The sequence below is a fragment of the Pteropus medius genome, unplaced genomic scaffold (assembly GCF_902729225.1).
Source record: "Pteropus medius unplaced genomic scaffold, Ma_sr-lr_union100, whole genome shotgun sequence".
Classification (NCBI taxonomy): Eukaryota; Metazoa; Chordata; class Mammalia; order Chiroptera; family Pteropodidae; genus Pteropus; species Pteropus medius.
In genome coordinates this window covers 43,806,660-43,825,368 of record NW_024344378.1, presented here as the reverse complement: position 1 = coordinate 43,825,368, position 18,709 = coordinate 43,806,660, and the positions used below count along the sequence as shown (strand labels likewise).

At 46.1% G+C, this 18,709-nt stretch overlaps 1 protein-coding gene across 2 annotated transcripts in view; it reads right to left on the bottom strand.

Annotated features, from left to right (window-relative positions):
• Positions 1 to 18,709, bottom strand: part of HK1 (hexokinase 1) — a 66,842-nt gene that overhangs the window by 1,164 nt on the left and 46,969 nt on the right. For both annotated transcript variants that reach the window (XM_039871987.1, XM_039871988.1), the window contains exons 8-17: positions 17,726 to 17,881; positions 15,340 to 15,573; positions 13,084 to 13,388; positions 12,001 to 12,149; positions 11,566 to 11,685; positions 10,135 to 10,230; positions 8,476 to 8,575; positions 5,669 to 5,852; positions 3,646 to 3,801; positions 1,280 to 1,513 (exon numbers count right to left, since the gene is read on the bottom strand). In XM_039871987.1, coding sequence (XP_039727921.1) covers positions 1,280 to 1,513; positions 3,646 to 3,801; positions 5,669 to 5,852; positions 8,476 to 8,575; positions 10,135 to 10,230; positions 11,566 to 11,685; positions 12,001 to 12,149; positions 13,084 to 13,388; positions 15,340 to 15,573; positions 17,726 to 17,881 — 1,734 coding nt within the window. The remainder of the gene's footprint in view (positions 1 to 1,279; positions 1,514 to 3,645; positions 3,802 to 5,668; positions 5,853 to 8,475; positions 8,576 to 10,134; positions 10,231 to 11,565; positions 11,686 to 12,000; positions 12,150 to 13,083; positions 13,389 to 15,339; positions 15,574 to 17,725; positions 17,882 to 18,709) is intronic.

Here is an 18,709-nt window from a genome sequence, read left to right as displayed (position 1 = left end):
AGACAGTTCAGCAGATTACATGACATGAACATCATGTATCTGCAACTGCAGCCCACTGAGACCCCCAGCCCATCACCATCTATAGCACCTGAAGCCAAGAGCAGAAGGCCCTCCAGTAAAAGATAATCTCTAAGTGAGAGGTGACTCTAGGTTTTTGCATTTTGTGCTGAAAATGAGACAGGGCCTGGCCAAGGATGCTTGGGGAAATAGGACTCTTAAAGGCAATGTGGACCACCTTTGTTGAATATGACCAAGTGCCCCACGCTTTATGTTTTCCAGTCCTGCCAGTGGATATTATCCTGTGAGGAAGCTAAAATTTGGCAGATTAAGCAGCCGAGCACAGCTTCTAGATGCTGGTGCCAGAATTCGATCCAAGCGTGTACGGCTCCAAAACCTAGCTCTAAACCACGCCTGTGTGTTGCCTCAGATGAGGAAGAAGACAACTATTAGGGTGGAGAGACAGAGGTGGGGATGGAGCAAGACAGATGGGTTCATCCTAAGCCATGGCCATGAGGTAAGCAGGTAATGCTTATGCTGCATTGGGTGAGGTAGCTTTTAGGTAGGGTGACATTATGGCCTGGTTTACCTGGGATTGTCCCAGTGTAATTATTAATAGCACTCTCTTCACCCCGGATTTTGGAAAATAAATAATAAGGTCCCTCCATTCTAAGAGCTGAGCTTTGGAACATGCAGTGGATCAAAGAGAAGATGGGGCCACATAGCCTCCCCAGCATGGGATGTTGGACACTTGACCAAAAGGAGGTCACTCCTCACTCCTCTCTCTGCTACCAGCCCAGGGCCAAAACTGCTCCTGCCTGCCATGTCTCTTGACAAGCTCTGATTTAGCAGGTGAACAAGACAATGAGCCCTCCTCCCCCTTTCCTTCACTCCCTCTCTTACCAAACACAGCCTCCTGGCCAGGCTGCAGCTAAGCAGGCTGATGGGTAAGCCCAAGCCCATCTTAACCTCCTTTCCTGCTTCCCACCTGGACTCTGACTGACCTACATGGGGCCCAAGAGGATCGGGGAGAGGGACATGCTATGCCATTGGTGTGAGCTGACCAAGTGGAGCCACTTCTCTGCCTCCCCAAGGATCCCAGTTAAACTTCAGAGCAGCTCATTACCACATCCCAGACCAGCCCCTGACCGCATGGCCTTCAGGTTGGCTGTGTCCCGGTAGACATTTTCCTGGTAGGAAACACATCCTGATGTCCCATTTCCATCCAGGGAACTTGCCAGCCCAGGAAGCTCTACCTATCCCAACTGGAAGCCCTACTTACTGTGGATGAAGCTTGTAGAGTGTTCCATCCACCCCCACAGTCACATTGAGACGGTCCAGCCCTCTGTTCTCTCGGATCTTATCGACCACAGCAGCCATGCCTGCGCCACACAGCTGTGCGGCCCTCTTGGACACCACCCCACACACGGTCTTGACGAGGATACTGTCATCGCAGGTGCTATTCAGGCCCAGCTGCTGGAGGATGCTTCGAACCTGGAGCAGCGCTAATCGGTCACTGTAGGGGACAAAAGCCAGGCAGCTGGATTAAGCGGGACCCTCAGGAGCCAATTCCAAAGCACTGGCCCCAAATCATGGTACTTACCCACGAATAGGGTCATGGGTTTTTTCTCTCTTCAAAATAACATTTGTTAATTGTTTTAATGATCTCCAAAGTATCATACATTTGAATTGTAAAAAATTTGGAAAATCCAGAAAAATAAATATTAGAAAATTAAAACTACTCACAATCCCAACATCAGGGAAAATGCTATTAACGTTTTAATATATTTCCTTCCAATCTACTTTTCCTGGATATCATTAAGCAACGTCTTTATTCTTATGATACATAAAACAGGTTTGTCCTTTACATGTGGTTTTCTTTCTTGCTTTTTTCCTACTTCATACATCTGAGCAACTTCCCATCTCCTTATCTGAGAACGGGATTGAGAATGGTGGCCATGGTATTCCATTCTGGGGATTCACCATAATTTATGTAGCCAGTTTAAAGAAATTTAAGTTGTTTGTAATTTTTTGCTATTATAAAGTAACATTCTGAGAAAGTTTCCTGCTTGTAAATCCTGTGTGCAACTTTAATTTTTCCCTTATGACACATTTCTGGGTCAAAGGGCTTTTCATACATATTGCCCAGTGCCTTTCAGAAAGTTGTATCAATTTTCTCTCCAGTGGAGAATTTGGCCAGTACTTGTCCCCAGTGGGGACACTTGACAATTTGGTAAGAATGGCATCTCACTACGGTTTAACTTGTGTTCTCTATTAGTGAGGATGAACTATTTTTCATTTGTTTATTGGCCATATGAACTACCAATTATATCAAGACTTTTACTGTCCTGGGACATTTGTCTCATTCTTATTAAATTGAAAGAGCTGTAGATGACTGATGATGATGATGATGGTGACAGTGACAAGAGCAGCCAGCCTTGTTTGAAGACCATATGACAGGGGCTTTACACACATTACTGCATTTCCTCCTCATAATAACCGACTAATACATGTTTGATTATTTTCATTTTAAAGCCAAGAAAACTGACGCTGGGAGAAACTGAGTAACACACTCAAAGCACACAGCCAGTGCTTTGAGCAGAGCAGGTCTCAAGACTAGACCTAACCAAGCTCTTGCCAACTGGGCCACACTCTGCCTCTTGTTATATATAATGCAAATGTTTTCCTTAGTTTGCTGTTTGCCTTGTAAGTTTGATTACTGATTTTTAAAAAACTAACAGAAGCTACTAGCAGAATTTGTCAATTTTTTTCTTTATGATTTTTTAATATACCTCATTTTAACTTTGTCTCTAACTCTCTCATGTTTGTGGGGTCCCCGCATGTACATATGTAGTTAAATTTGGTTCTTTTCTCTTGTTAATGTGCCTCATGTAGGTTTACTTATTAGAGCAGCTGAAAGAACTCAGAAGGGTAGAGGAAAGTTTTTTCCTCTCCCACACAAGCATGGGGGAAAGCAATGAGCAGGCTCCAGCAGAGTTGCTATATTATGACCACGGTAAAAATAAGATGACCTCTGCACAACCGCTTTTACAGAGCACTTTTCCACCTTCTCTCACCACTCGCTGTGGAAGATGGCCAAGGCAGAAATGTAATGTTCACATGAGAAAAACAGGAGGAACAAAGAGGCAGTTACTGTGGGGTTTGCGCCCTGGGTGGCTGAGCTATGCAATCTCAGCTGCCTTTCAGATGAAATATGGGTGAGGCTGCACCAGTGGTTCTTGGCTCTACAGCAGCAGTTCCCAACTTTTTTGGCACCAGGGACTGCTACTGGTCCGTGGCCTGGAGGTTGGGGTCCCCTGTTCTACGGGACTCAAAGCCCCTTCAACACAAATATTTGTAACATGTCTTCGCTATCCTGAAATGGAGTCCATATAATCTATTTACACATATAATTGCAAATAAATCAATATCATGCCCCAACATAAAGGATGAATAAAAGGAATGTAATTTATAATAAAATTATATGATTTTGATATGCGACTGCTCAGGGCCTACTGCCCCAGAGGAGAAAAAGAAAACCCTCACAAATGGTCAAAATGTCCACTAGGGTGCCTACCACTCCCATCATGACCCCCTGGCCAGGTCAACCTCTAAAAGGCCCCTGCGGGAAAGGCCCTCCCCACTCACCTCTCGATCTGAGAGAGATACTTGGTCTGAAAGATGCCCCGAGTCTTCAGCGGCTCAGAGATCTGCCCTCGGAAGAGGAATCCCTTCTTAGTGAAGTCGATCAGGATGTTGCGGACAATTTCACCCAGGTACATGCCACTGATCATCTTCTCATACCTGAAACAGGAAGAGGGGGCTGAGTGTCTACGTGAAGCCTTTGGTCTCCCAGTAACTGGGAGTCTTACTGCCCCTCAAGGGCATCGCCAATCTGCATGCACCCCTAGCCCTGTGATCCCGGCAGAGGCAGAGAGTGAGGCCAGGACGCAATGAAGAATCCTCAGCCCTCCCCAGGGTCAGAAACGAAACCACCACCACTCGTGTCTAACTGCTACTCCATCTCCCTCCTCATCCAATGTCCTGCCTTTGCCTGGAAATTCCCACTCCAGCTCTTAGCTCCAACATCACTTCTCAAAGAGGCTAGTCCTCCTCCCCATACCAGGTTTTTATCTGCCGATCTCAGGTTCCCACACACCCTCCCTTTTCCTCCACCACGCACACCGGTCCACTGCCTGTCACTGCCCCTGCAAATGTGTCTTGTTCAGCTTTGAGTTCCAGGGCCCAGCCTAGACAGTGCTAGGCTGTCAAGTGCTCAACAAATATCTGCAGAATAAACAAATGACTGGGCGGAGCCTTTAAAGGGGCAAAAAGACAACAAGGGGAAAGTTCCTACTAGATTTCTGGAAGGTTCTGCAAGACCCTAGCAGAGGTGATATCAAGCTGTGCAGCCCAGAGGGTCCCCAAGCTGGGAAGAGTCAACTGGAATCCGGATACTCCAGATTTCAGGTGGTCCTGTGGGGGAGGAGGGGGGCTGAAATAGTGTTATTATTATTAATTGCCATCCAGTCCTCCTCAATCTACCAAGAAGATCGTCTCAGTTTGGAACTGATACCGCTTTAACCCCTTCCAACACCTCCTGATCTCTCCCTTTTTAACAAAGCCTTTAGTAGGCAGGCGACAATAGCTAGAATTAAATGACGCAGTTTTTCGCTATAGTCAAAGCTACAAACAGCCACTAGGTGGTGCAGAAGGTCCACTGTGGCAGGGATGAACTGAGTGGAGCCTCTGCTTCATCCCCTCCCTACCCCCACTGGCCATTCCAAATCTCCTTTGCCCTTTGACAACTGCAAGGTCAAGTGCAGACAAAAACCATCTATTGATGGTAATATTGGTTTTCCCATTTTCCCTTCCTCATTAAATTTGAGTAAACAATATAAGCTGATATACAGAACATTAAGTAACAGTATAGGTGGTATTTGGAAAAGGAAAAATCTTAAGGGTGGCTGGAGAACAACTTATATTTGGTAGGTACTACTCAGTCCTTCTTTCTGCTCCTGGGGACACAGCTTAGAGTCCTGGTGATGGTAGAAGATGGCGTGAATCCTGAGAGCCTGAGATAAGGTGTCATTTGTCTCTGTGCTGGTAAGAGGGAGAAACTGCCATCTCAAGAATGGTCCTTGAGACCTGAGTCACAAAGCTCCGAACAGCCACTAGGTGGTGCAGAAGGTCCACTGCGGGAAGGATGAACTGAGATGAGCCTCTGTCTCACCCCATCCCCACCTCCAAAGGCCACATTCGAATTTCCTTTGCCTTTTGACAACTGCAGGTCAAGTGTGTTCTAATCTCACTAAAAAAACAAGACAAAAACCAACTGACCAAGAGATTCTTATTAGTCAATAGAGAAAAAATAGCAAGGGGAAAGTCAGAATGCTCCAAGATGAATAGTTCATGGGAAAAGTGGTGTGGTCACCCCTGCCCTGTCCCCAGAGGAGGCACCTGGAGAGGACATTGACCATCCACCATCCTCTGCTCTCCTTGGGCCAACAGCCAAGTCAGAAGGGAACCCAAGGGAGAGACCATTCCCCAAGCCTCTGTCCAGACTCTACTCCTACTAGAAATTTCTTTGATCGTTAACAGGCAGAATCTAGCCCCACGCCCTCGCCGTCCTGACCCCCTTACGTGTCTCCTCCAATAGGCAGAATTATACCTTTGTTTTCCAGCATTCAGAGAATATTCATCCACCACTCTGTCGTAGTTTGTTCTGATATCATCCAGACACCCGTTGTCCCCAAAGGCACCCCACTCCATATTGATACACATTTGTCCCTCGTTCCCCTCCAGCATCTCCACGTTCTTCATTTCTTCCATGTAGCAGGCATTGCTGCCAGTCCCTGGAATACACAAGGGGGGAAATGAATGGCCATGCCACTAGGCCTGGGTGGGGCCTGGGATTCCACAGATAGGGGTACATTTTTAAGATGAATAAAGTAATAGCTTCACTTTCCTAATGTTTGCCAGGAAAATCTCAATATATAAAAGGAAAGTCAGAGTTAATCCGTCCAGAGAGGATATGATTAACTTACTTTATACTAAGACATCAATACCAAGAGCCTTATCTGTCTACCTGTCCAGGCAGGACAATATTTATTTTAATAGAAGATGGTCTTACAACAAAGGGATGTATCTTCAATAGTAGAAGTTTAGGTAATATTCATTTTGGAAGGATATTTCTTTCTTTTCTGCTCCTTCTTCCTATCTCCATATACACATGTGTGCGCACACACACATATATACACATTCACATATATTATATTATATTGGGGGGTTATCTACTAACGTACCATGGATGTCCACTTATCCTATTAAAGACATTCACGGACTATGCCTGCTCAGTAAATCCTCCTCAGTGTCCTAGAATGAAGCCCTTCAGTTAGACACTGAAGGACAGTGCCCTGAGCATTTTAAGAGTGCCTTTCTAAAGTGTCTTTCTAAAGTACCTTTCTAAAGATTCCTCACCATTCTGGTATCACAGACCTCTTTGAAAATCTGATGATTCTCCTGAGAAACTCACACACTGCACACACACAACCTAACAAATGAATTCCGGGGGGTCAGGAGCCTGATTTCTATCCCTGAACTCCCCAAGCACAATGAAGCCGACTGTGGCCCCCCCAAAGACCGGGTAGGACCACAAAATGTTTGTTGTTTTCATCTATGAGGAGTTAAGGAATTGAAAGAAAGCAGTCTAAAGCTTTCACAGCAGTTTTAACTGCCACGACATCCAAGCTTATGGTTATTGGCCTTCTCTCAGTCAATAGTCTGGAAATTTAAAAACCAACCAACTAACCAAGGAGTCCTTCACAACGATATTTTAAATATGCTCCTGAATAATCCCCTGGGGAGCCTGTTAGTTAAGACGAAAAACAAAAATCTGATTCAGGAAGCCTGGGGTAGGGCCTGAGACTCTATATTTCTAACAAGCTTACAGGTGGTGCTGAGGCTGCTGGCCCATCGACCACACTTTTAGTAGCAAGGCCCTAGAGCACCATCAACCCATCCCAGGAGGGATGTCAATGTAGACAGCCCAAAAGGAGAGCCCAAAAGGCCTTTGGTCATTTTTGTACTCTTTAAAGAAACTTAAGCAGAATTCGCAGACACTGTGGGCCGTGAAACTGGAGTGTGTTTGTGTGTGTGTGTGTGTGTGTGTGTGTGTGTGTGTGTGTGTGTGTGTGGAAACTGAGAAGAAAAGAGCCCCAGAAATGGAAGAGAATGCAAAAGAAAGCTGAAACATGTAAATGATGCTTCTCACCCATGGGAGCTCTGACACAGAGATCAATTAGATAGAGAAAGGAAAAAGACAGTTTGCATACAGCTGGGCTGGCAGAACCCCACCATCTCAGCTCCCCTTTTCCTCCACCCCCTCCACCCCACCCCCAACCCCATGCCAGGAACAGCTAACTGGGCTGCCTTGAACTGCAAGAGCCTGACCTTCCAGGCAGGAAGGTGAGGTCTGGTCTGGAAGCTGACAATATGCTGTGTCACTCTTGCTTTGCATTTCACACCCAAGCCCATTCATAGGGAGAAGGGAGGGACTGGGTAGAGAAACAAAGCTCTGCAAACAAATGAAGAAACAACAAAAGAGCCCCAAAGCCAGGCCCTAAAAACCTTTCACCTGAAACTGTCCCCTAGTTTTTTAAATTTCCATAGGAGCCAAAAGTGGTTTAACAAATGAAAAGGTCTTCCTGGCACCAGGAAGGCAGCCTGCTGGGGCCTTAACTGGTCTCCCAGACACTCAGTGAAAGGTCCATGCAGCAGAGTGCCTCTCCTCCCTGTCCAGGTCAGAGTCTGCAGACGTTGGCTAAGAAATGGAGGCTTTTCCCCAGCATCCACTGACACCAGGAGCAGGATCAGTTAGATGAATGGTTTTTTTCACGACCCAAATCAATATGCTTCAAGATTATTTGCTATCAAGAGCCAAGCCCCTAATGTGCTGGGACTGTAAGGGAACAACCTGCAAAGCCAACAGAAAACCCTTCTGCAACCCACTTCTGTGGCTGGGACCACTCATAAACAGTGGCTGCTAAAGGCAAAATTGTGCCCAAGACTACTCTTTGGCCTTTTCCCATAGTCAGGAGAGGAGGAGGGCTCCTTTCCTTCCCATCCGCAGGCGTTGCAACACCTGCCTGGAGCTTCTCCATACTAGCCCAACAGAGTTGCCCTACAGGCCAGGCTGGCCCCATCCATCCATCTAAGCCATGGGAGCCATTTGGGACCTCATTCCTGGAAAGCTCCATTCTTGACAGTGTGGTCACAATCAAGGTGGGTGGTATTATGGAGTGGAGAGCCCGCTGGAAGGCTCTGTAGCCTTGGTCCAGGATGAAATTTTGGAGGTGGTAAGGGGACATGTCCTGACAGATATACTGTCTTACACAGCTAGCTGTTTGTTCAAGGCCCTACGAAACAGGAAAAGCCAGCCTTCCATCCCCAAGGAGAAAGACCCTCCAGAACACCCACCTACGATGAGTCCAACCTCACAGGTGGGCTCCTCATAAGCACAGGTCATCATGGTGCCCACCGTGTCGTTGACTACAGCCACCACGTCCAGATCAAATTCCTTTGGAAAGAAAAGGACACAGCTTTAGCTTTAGGGTAGGGACAGCACTGCCCCGCTTGAATTCTGCAGGTTCACTCAGCTGCAGTACAGTCAGAAAGCCACCAGTGCATCATCTGAAATAGTTTTCTTACTAGCCTATAAGCGGCAATTAAATGTTCATTCACTGACTAAACATCTACAACTAATGATGTATCTGAAGTTTGAGATCTAAAGAAAGGAAGTATTCCATTTCACATTTGGCACTAAGTATTAGAGAGGCAGCCTTGAGGGAACTGTCGAATGGAAAAAGACAAGAAACATTGGCCAAACAGCTCTTTTTCTTGGAGATTCAAGTGTTATAGCCTTTCAGAAGGCAAAATGAAAATACCAAATCCAGTTCTCAGAATCTGTCCCTTCAGAAATAGCCACCCAGGTTCACAGAGGTACATGCACAAGGATATTTACCGCATGACTTGCATGAGCCAGAAACAACCCAAATATAGGTCAAAGGGGGCTATATAAACCACAGTTTAGGCAACACACGGGAATCCTGAACAGCCAAGAAAAAAAATAGGGTCGGTCTATACGTAGTGAAGTGAAAAAATTCTGTTTCATAGTAAATGAAAAAAAGCAAGCTATAATATAGTATACACAGTATGATTCCCATTTTTTAAAAAAATGCATCTGTGGGATATTTACAGAAAGTAAGCTGGAAGAACACCTACAGTAAGAGTTGTGTAATGGGCAAAAATAGATCATCGGGTTTCTTTTCAATGAAATATTAGCTGCAGTCCGGAAGACTCTTCCAGGTGCAACCAGTCCTTTCAACTCCACTGATTTCAGTTTTCCGGATTGCCTATGTATTGGCCTGCTCTTTGAATTGGAGACGTTTGAACTGCTTTTCCAAAAACTTATTACTGATGCCCTAATTAATTAAGTTAAATAAAATCTCTGGAATTTTTCATTTTATATTCTGTCAGTGTTCTCCAGCCAAAGACCAACAGAAACACGTCGGTAGGGGAACAAAGCTGGGCTGCTGACTGGTCGCGCAGCCCAAGAGAACACAGCCTGTGCGGTGTTTCACAAAAGGTTAGAAAGCTGTTGTTACAGGATCTGCGCCTGGGGTGCTGGCTTCAGGGAGGATTCAAAGAAGTGGAGCTTTGGCCCGGGTTGCTGTCAGGTAGCAGGACAAGTCTCTGAGTGAGTGCTGAGTTCTGCTATGATCATGGAGCACTCTTATTCTTGTCCAGGTCACGGAGTGGCTGTGATGATGTCTGCACTCTGCGAGACTGTGTGTGTCCGACGGTAGACTATCAAGGCCCAACTGATGGTGCCAGCCTGTGCCCAGCTGTCAGCAACTGCTTTTCTCTTTTTCAATCTGTGGGAGAGTCATGATCTTTTCTTTTTAAGCCAACTGTCTTTTAACAACTCAAGAACTGTTCACCTCTGCTGATCACTGGGGGAACTTTTTACCTAGGTCGCATGCTTCTGTATTGTTTGAATTCTTTATGACTAACAAGTACAGTTTTTATAGCCAAAAGCACAGCAAAGATTTTTTAAAACATCCTTGTAATAGTTACCTCTCTCCTTTTTATCGCATCCCTTAGCAAGGTGGCTACATCGTGCCCCACGCAGTCGGTGGCCTTAAACCCCTTGGTCCAGGTAATCAAGATCCCCTGAAACAGGAAAGGCACCAGGAGAGTCCTGAGTTATTGACCCTTCTCGGAAGAACACAAAATTCCACTCCCTCCTTACTGAGTAAATGTCTATGAGGATTTACAGCGAGACTATGTTGAAAGAACTGAGGCACGAACCAGTAAAATACAAATAGTCCTCCTCAGGCCTGCCCCCTTCTCACCGTCCTCACAGCAGTCGGGTTTATAACCCCTGCTTCACAGGTGGAGAAGCTAAGGCACAGAAGGTTAAGGGTGCTGCCGCTGATAAAACCAACTAGTTCCCCGGAAGAACAGTTTGCTAATAACATAAATGGAGAAATGCAAATTTTTAGTAAGACTGTAACTACCTAAAGTAAACTTTAGGTTTGACTGGACTACAGTCACATGTGAGCCGGCTGTGTACTCACTGTGATGACAGTATAAGTGAAGTACAAGAAACACGTTTAGATGGGTCCAACTGCTGAGATTTAAACGACCTTAAGAGGAAAAAGCCCCAAGTCAGCACTGTGACTAGATTAACTGGCTTTCAGAGACAGGTGGCCCTGCCTAGTTCGGCCAATCATAGGCCTCAAACACTGGCTTAAGTCCCTGTGTGATGTGATGCCACCTCCAAGGCCTCCTCCCTGGCCACACCTTCACTCGTGACCCATGGAGGCACCTACGGCTCTTCCAGCAGGACAGGCTTGGTCTTGCCTCTGTGACTGCACAAATGGTTCCCTCTGCACAGAACACCCCCACCAAAAGCCCTGAGTGTGGCGCTGGAGCTGCTGGTGTAGGGCCGGGATCCTCTACAATGGGGGCTCCCTGAGGACAGGAACTGTAACCTTCAGCTCTGTGCCCAGCTCTTAGTACTCAGCAGGTGCTTAAGCCCTGACCTTGTACCCCATTTCTTCCCATTTATTGAACAAACATTTATTAAGTCCCTCCTCTGATAGAACTCTGTGCTAGAGCATGTGGGAAACACAGGTCCTTGCTCAAGGAGCACGCAACATAGCAGAAAAGAAAGACACGATCACTAATAACTGTAAAAAGCGCTATAATTGAGCACCATTAGAAAGAATGGGGAAACACTGAAAAGGGTGAGAGTCTTTTTGTCTGGAGGACCAGAAGGTTTCCCAGAAAGTTAAGTGCTTTAAATGATAAAGAGTAGAGAAGAGTCTTACGATATGCTTCAGGATACAGCATAAAACCTGGGTCAACTCACTGTGACATCTGAGCCATCCAGGATATAGAAGGATGACACTGAGGCTGGAAGAGGCCTCAAGAGCCAGCCCACGCTAGCCACAGGGCAGTCAATGCTGCATGATGTCTGACTCGTGGAGGAAAGAGACTCACCTCATCCAAGCTCGTCTGCTTGCAGGGAAATGAGAACGTGAAGCCCAGAGGCATTCTGGGGCCTTTGATCCCCATGTAGTCCAGGAAGTCGGAGATGCAGGAGACGATGTGGTCGAACAGCTTTAGGAGAAAAGAATGGATTACCCGTGTGTTCTCTGGTTTTATACTTTCAGTGCACACATACAAATACACACGTATATACACACATAGACACACCCTGACACATGCAGAGCAAAACTCCCCCTCTCCGGGATCTTTGCAGCCCCCTAAGCATCATAAGCCCAGCATGGCTGAAAGTACCTGATGCCTTCAGGCCCCCAGGACACAAATGCATGACTGCAGGTATCACGTGGCAAGTTTTGGGGACTACAAGTGCCACTGGCCGTGTGTATCACACAGATGCACCACAGCAGTATAAAAGCAAAACCATCTCACCTCTTCCCCAGTGCCCTGCATGATTTCAGTGGGAATGGCATAGATCTTGTTGTGCATTTCGACTGTTCTCTTTTTCCCACTACGCATTTTTACCAGCAGGACGCGGAAATTTGTTCCTCCAAGATCCAGGGCCAAGAAGTCACCATGCTCTGTCATAGCCAAGAACATAAAGAATGTCAAAAACAGCTAAGTGCCTCTCGGCAGCAAGTGACCCCAAGACTCCAGACTTTCAAGGGGGGAAACCCTCATGTTTAAAAAAAAAAGGAGAAGCTGTAAGTCTTTCCTCTAGCACATAGCTCAGGCTCAGAGAGCGATGAGTACTACCTCGCTGACCACTACCTTTGAGCCACACTAGAAGCACAAAAGGACTCATGGATGAACCACTTAGCACAACAAAATTTTCACCAGGGTTACTAAAAAAGCTAGGCAACAATGGCCTGATTTTAGGGAACCTCATATAAAAATTAATAATATCTGTCAGCGTGTAAAGTGTTTGTAAAAATGGCCACCATCATTCCTCTCCCTGTATGCATGCTTCTTTGCAGTTCTTTGCAAAGAAGAACTGCATTCATTACTCCAAGGACCTACCCGAGAAGCCCTTCGGAGTCCTCATGGTCAGCTCCAATAAGAACCGGCAAGGTCAGCATTAAGGGCTGAACTCTGTTCTCCAATCTGCTTGGATATGACAATCCCCAGAACCCTGTCTGCCTCACACACACTTTGTTAAGACTTAGGAAGAGTGTGTGGGTGTTTACCCTTCTGCTGGTTTTACTGTATTTGTGAGGGAACCTATAACATCCCAGTGCGGTGGGATTTGCCCAACTTCATTCTTTTGAAAACACTTTCTTTGCATCACGAGATGGAGTCTATTTCTTTTCCCCTTGCATCTGGCCCAGGCTATGACTTGCTTGGCCAACAGAGTGTGGCAGAAGCAAAGCTGAGAGAATCCGGCCTTGCCAAAATCATGCGACCCCAGTGTAAATGCATCCCCTGGAGAAGCCAACCTCCCTGCTGCCCCACTGTGACTGGTCATTGGTATGAGAAGGAAGGAAGGACATGTCGGCCCCCAACATAGGCCCTCACCAGTCCCATCTGGAATACTCCGGACGAAGGAGGGCAGCATCTTGACTACGGCCTTATCGTGTGTCTTCTTCTTTAGCCCCATTTCCATCTCAATCCGCATCCTCTTCTTCACCTCCAGCAGCATTTCCTTGGTGAGGCAGAAGTGGGCCAGGGTCTCCTCTATCTGCCGGTGCTGCTCAGCCAGGCGGTAAGCCACTGCAGTCACCATGGCGGCCCCCTTGCCACTGCCACTCTCCGAGAGGAGGAAACGCACGTCGGAGTCAGGCACCAAGCGCCTCAGCGTCTTATGGAAACGCCGGGAATACCTAAAGGCAGGGTGGGGTGCCACAATACCTGGACTGAGCCACCTGTTAGGGCCCTCTGGTACCCCTTTCTTCCTTTTTTTCCACAGTTTAATTCCATTTTCTACACTGGCTTTTCTCATTCTATAAGACATACACATCCACTGTAGAAAAGTTAACAAATGCAGACAAGTAAAAAGGAAAAATGAAATCATCCACAATCACACATAAAAAAAAAAAAAAAAAGAGAGAGGATTCTCACTATTATATGAGTATGAATACAGAAATTCAAGGTCCAAAATGACAAGGTCCTCTACATGACAAAGAGATAATACAGCATCGTGGTCAAGAGCCCAGTGCCTGAAAGTCAGATCAGGAGACAATGGTGATTGAGCTCCACCACTTCCACACCAGGTGACCATGAACCTGTTACTTAACCTTGGAGTCAGTGAGGATGACAGTATCTGGCTGATAGTGATGTGATGGGAACAAAATGAGTTCATAAAATGCTTAGATTAGTAACTGGCACTGAGGAAAGAGGGCTCAATAAATAATCACTCTTGTTTTTTATTTTCACTTGGCCCTTTCCTCTTGCCCCTAAGAGTCTGGACATTTTTTATTGGCTAGAAAAAGACTTCAGAACAGGACTCAATGAGACACAGAACTTTCTCAAAGTTTGTGGTCTGGTGTAAGTATGGAAGGCTGCCTGCCAAAGAAAACAGAGAAACCAGAACGCTAAAATATTAACCATGGTCAGCTCCAGGGGTTGGGATTAAAAATGACTTCTATTATTTTTGTGATTTTTTTGAATGATCTAAAGTTGCTATGCTGAATATTTGTTACTTCTGAAATAAGAAACATTTAACCAAAGTTATTTTTTAAGTGTGATGTTGCAGATGAAGAGTCCGGAGGTAGTTGGTGGTGACTTTTGCTCAACAGTGTGAATGTATTTAATACTACTGAACTGTACACTCAAAATTGGCTAAGGTAGCAAATTTTATATTATATGTATTTTACCACAATCAAAAAAAAATTTTAATGCAATGTTGCAAATCTCTAAGCTTTCTTGACTAAAAATTTGCCTAGAAATCCCCTCCACCCCAAATATGGCTAGTTTCATTACTGAGAATTTTACAAATACTTTAAGAATCCAAAGAAATAAAATTATGGCCCTGGCAGATAACATCTAACTAGCTCAAAGCCTATTCCCTCAGTAACACAGAACTATTTAAATTTAAGTCAACATTGGTTTAAGTGTCTTCAGAACTAGGTGTGAAGGTACAGCACTTAGCATTATATCCATTGGGAAAAATATCTGAAGTCCTATATAAAAATCATGTCACAGGCACTTACTGTTAAAACTTAGACTATGAAGATTTAGAATTCACCTTTAGCCTTTTAAAAGGGTACAAACCATGCTCTTATTGGCCACAGAAGGCTTCTGAAACTAAGGTGTCCAGTAGAGAAGGCGGCACAGTGATAAGGCCCTCATCATCAGCAGGGACTACTTATAACTTATACTGCTCCCTGGCTCTCAGATACAAAGTGTCGACAGGCTGCCCATTTAAAAAAGTAATGTCTGAGGGTTTGGAGGATTTTCACAGGAGCTTCTAAACCAGGAATGTGGGCACTGCACCTATGACCCAAACCTCAATGAGGATGAAGGTCCCTGATGAAATGCAGACAAGCAAGAAAATGAAGATAAAGATAGATTCCACTCAGCGTTCCTGACAACTACAGAAATCTCTAACAAGACTTACGAAATGAGAGATAACAGTACACTGCAGAAGCAACGCCAGCGAGAAACGAGGGGAGGATACTTCCCAGGTGGGCAGTGCTGACCTTTCTGCCCAGGTCAATATTGCCTTGTCTGACCCAAAAAACTCTTCAGTGGGTGCAAAAGTCTGACCTCTGGAGAAGGTCCTTAGCCCAGACGGATATTGAGTGCCAATTATACAGTAAAGGGCAGACTCACTGTGGGTGCGTCTTGTAAAGAGACCCGTCGACACCAACCGTGGTCCGCAGCCTGGGAGAGCCCTTGTTATCGCGAAGGCGATTCAAGATGGTGGCCAGCGTCGCAGCCACCAGGTTGGCAGAGCGGAATGAGACAATGGTGCACACGTGCTGGACCGAAACACAGTCGTCGTCAGATGGCTCCACTCCCAGGCGGGTCAGGATTTCTTTGGCATTTTGAAGGCCTTCCTTATTCCTGTGAGGTCAGAGGCCAATACTTGTGAGTTAAGGACCTCATCAGGCAGGGCAAAACACCGAGCTTGGGAGGTCCTGGGAAGGTGAACTCCATTCAACATGTGTGTATGGCACGGCATTAAGACAGTCAAATGCCTGAAAAGAGCGTGAGAAGGGTTTTCCTCCCTAAGAAATATCAGGTAGCAGAAGGAAAAATTGTACTATGCTGGGTTATGACATGCACACAGAGAGAAGTAGAGGGGCGAGACCACATGGCTTCTCAACAGCTGCTTCCACCCCAGTGCTCCGGCCTCAGGAGGCCTGCGGGAATCACCTGCTCTTTGAGTCTGTGAGCTGCCCCTGGATGCTTATGCACGCTTCCCTTGATGAAAGATGTTAACAATGGGGAAACGGGGTGAAGTACTGTGGGACCACTCTGCCCTATCCTTGCAATGTTTTTTGTAAATCTAAAAATAGTCTTTAAAAAAAAGTTTATTTTAAACATATATACACATTTTAATTATTGCCAATATATAGAAATGTAATTGACTTTTGTATTTTCTCTCCAGACATCTTCCTAACCTCTCTTGTTCTCCTATTTACTTGTCTAGATATGTTTCGGTGTTTCACACAGACAATTATACCATCCGCAAATAATGACAGTTTTATCTCTTTTTTTCATTCTTATGCTTCTAATTTTTCTTTTTTCTTTTTCTTATTCTTTTAAACACTAGCTAAGGCTCCAAGACAATGCTCCTGATTTTATAGAGTGCTTCTAACACCTGCCGTGGCAGGATGTTTTTAATAGGTTTTTGGGGGAATAGCCTTTATTACAATATACATGCTTTCTTAAGCCAGTTTAAGTGAGATTTTGTTTCTTGGTCACCAAAAAGCCAACACCAGATACAGACCAAGAGGAAGGATGGCATTTCCTGACTTTGTCAATGACTTTGAATACAAGCCATGAGCCTCCTGCTCCCCTCATCTCCCAGCAGCTGACCAGGAGATGCGAAAGATGGTTGGAAACTCAGCTGCATGCTCCCTGCTTACTGGAGCCCTGCAACGATCAGTCCTGATCCCAGGACAAATGCCAGTACATGATGTGACAGAAGAGCAGGTATAGATAAACTTTCTACTTCCATTGGCCTCCCGCTCTAACCACAAAGACAGCTGATGTGCATCTTCTGCCGGGAGCCAGAGATAAGAATCCACTGGCTCCCTCTGAATTTCCAGGACCACAGCAGGGGCAGTGAGAATGACCACTTTGTATAGAGAGATGAAAGGGCTTTTCTACCATGAAGGTAGCCAGCTTCAAGCAGGTGGCTCCTAAGGGCTACACAGAGTCTCTCGAACCAGGAATGGAACCTGGCAGCATGTGGAATCCAGCAATAAGATATGAGTCCTTTAGACTTGAAGGTGTCTGACTACATCAAACTGCCTTCTTCCCGCTCAGTGTGATGGCCTTGAAATAACAGTTGTGGCAGAGAAGTCTGAGTTTCTTACGTTGAGGCAAAAAGGTAGCAGTCAGGTTGCTGGCTGAACTCTATCCTTCTATGTCTATCTGTCCTGTCTCATCTGTTAACCAATGTTTCTCAAACTTGTGCCATGGAACATTGCTTCTGGCTGCTAACCAGAGTGAACTGGGTTTTCTTTAACATGCTTATAATACTGTAAATCTCTAAATGGAGGATAAATACGCAGTATTTCTCAATCCTATTGGCCACAGAATGCTTTCTTTAGGGAACACCTAACTGTCTTGAGTCACTAGGGTTCCCTGGAACATAGTCTGGAGAAGATCCTGAAATCCCAAAGAGGAACTTCCAAGCCCAGGCCTCTGGCTCGGTCAGCTCCCTGATCACCACTAGAATCATCTCTAATCTCACCCTGTTGGGGGTGAAGGAAGGGAGAAGAGGGGACAGAGTGAGGACAAGAGGCTGCTTTTGTAACTAAGTCGTCCATGAAGTATATGCTGTTAACTAGAACATTCTTTAATAAGTTGACACTTGCAGGGAGACCAGCCCAGGACGGGCCAGCTAAGAGAGGGGACACAGAACTAAAAAACCCTGATGCTCTTGAGGGAGAGCCCACCAAACCAGGACTCAGGCGGTAACAAGGGACTTGCTGTTCCATCTCCCCCACTCTCCCTGCAGAAAGCTTCCAGAGGTGGCACTTACTTTTCAATGGCTGACACATCACTGGTGTTAAACTTCCCTCTGGTGAGCAGCTCTGGGGTGATCCGCCCTTCAAATAAAAGGCCCTCCTTGGCCATCTTGACCAGGATCAGTCGAACCAGCTCTCCCAGGTACATGCCACTGATCATCTTTTCAAACCTGGAGGAGAAAAGTGCCCGGACACTTGTTAGGTCCTTCCTGCGACAACTCATGAGGAGTGAAACGGACACAGCAGGAGAGGAGGCCTCATACCTCACTAGCTCACAGCCTCGCTGGCAGGCAAGACCGTGCACTTGTGTGATTAAACAACAAGGGGACAGCGAGGGGTCATCCAGACCCCACACCTACCCCCAGGGTGGGCAACAGGAGGAGAGCACCCCAGCGGCAGGCCAGGAAGGCTGCCTGCAGCAGGGCAAATGTTAAGATTTCAGAAATGAGCAGAATGATAATCTCTTACAAAAGTTTATGTTGTACTTTTTAAAGGACTTTCATCTTCATCATGCTCTCAGGGAGATCTCCTAGTCCTATGGGAAGGAGGTAGCCAAGAACTTTCCCAGTTCGGAAGGATAACTGTCTCCTCCGAGGGAAAGCTGAGTAGATGATGTGGCTGAAATGCAGCCATTCCCCATGAGACCCCTATCACTGGTCACCCCCCTGGCATCCATGTTCTCCTTCTCCAGGCAAAAGGACCGAGAAACATTTGCTTTGAGAAACCTACTGCTCCCACACAGACCTCACCTTAAACTCCAGGGGAGGCCTCTGAGTAGCTTAAAGCAAATCAGTTCATCCCACGCTCTGGCCACATTCATCCATAGGCCAATGACAGAGAGAATCCACCCTGTCGCCTCCCCTGGGAGGTGTAGTGTGAGCTGTGGACTCTGTAACTGGGCAGCCACTTTGAGCCCAGTGCTGCAGAAGAGAGACTGCCACAAACTGGAACTGCGTGCCATATCTGAGCCAGACTCAGGCCCAAGTCCAGGCTGCCCC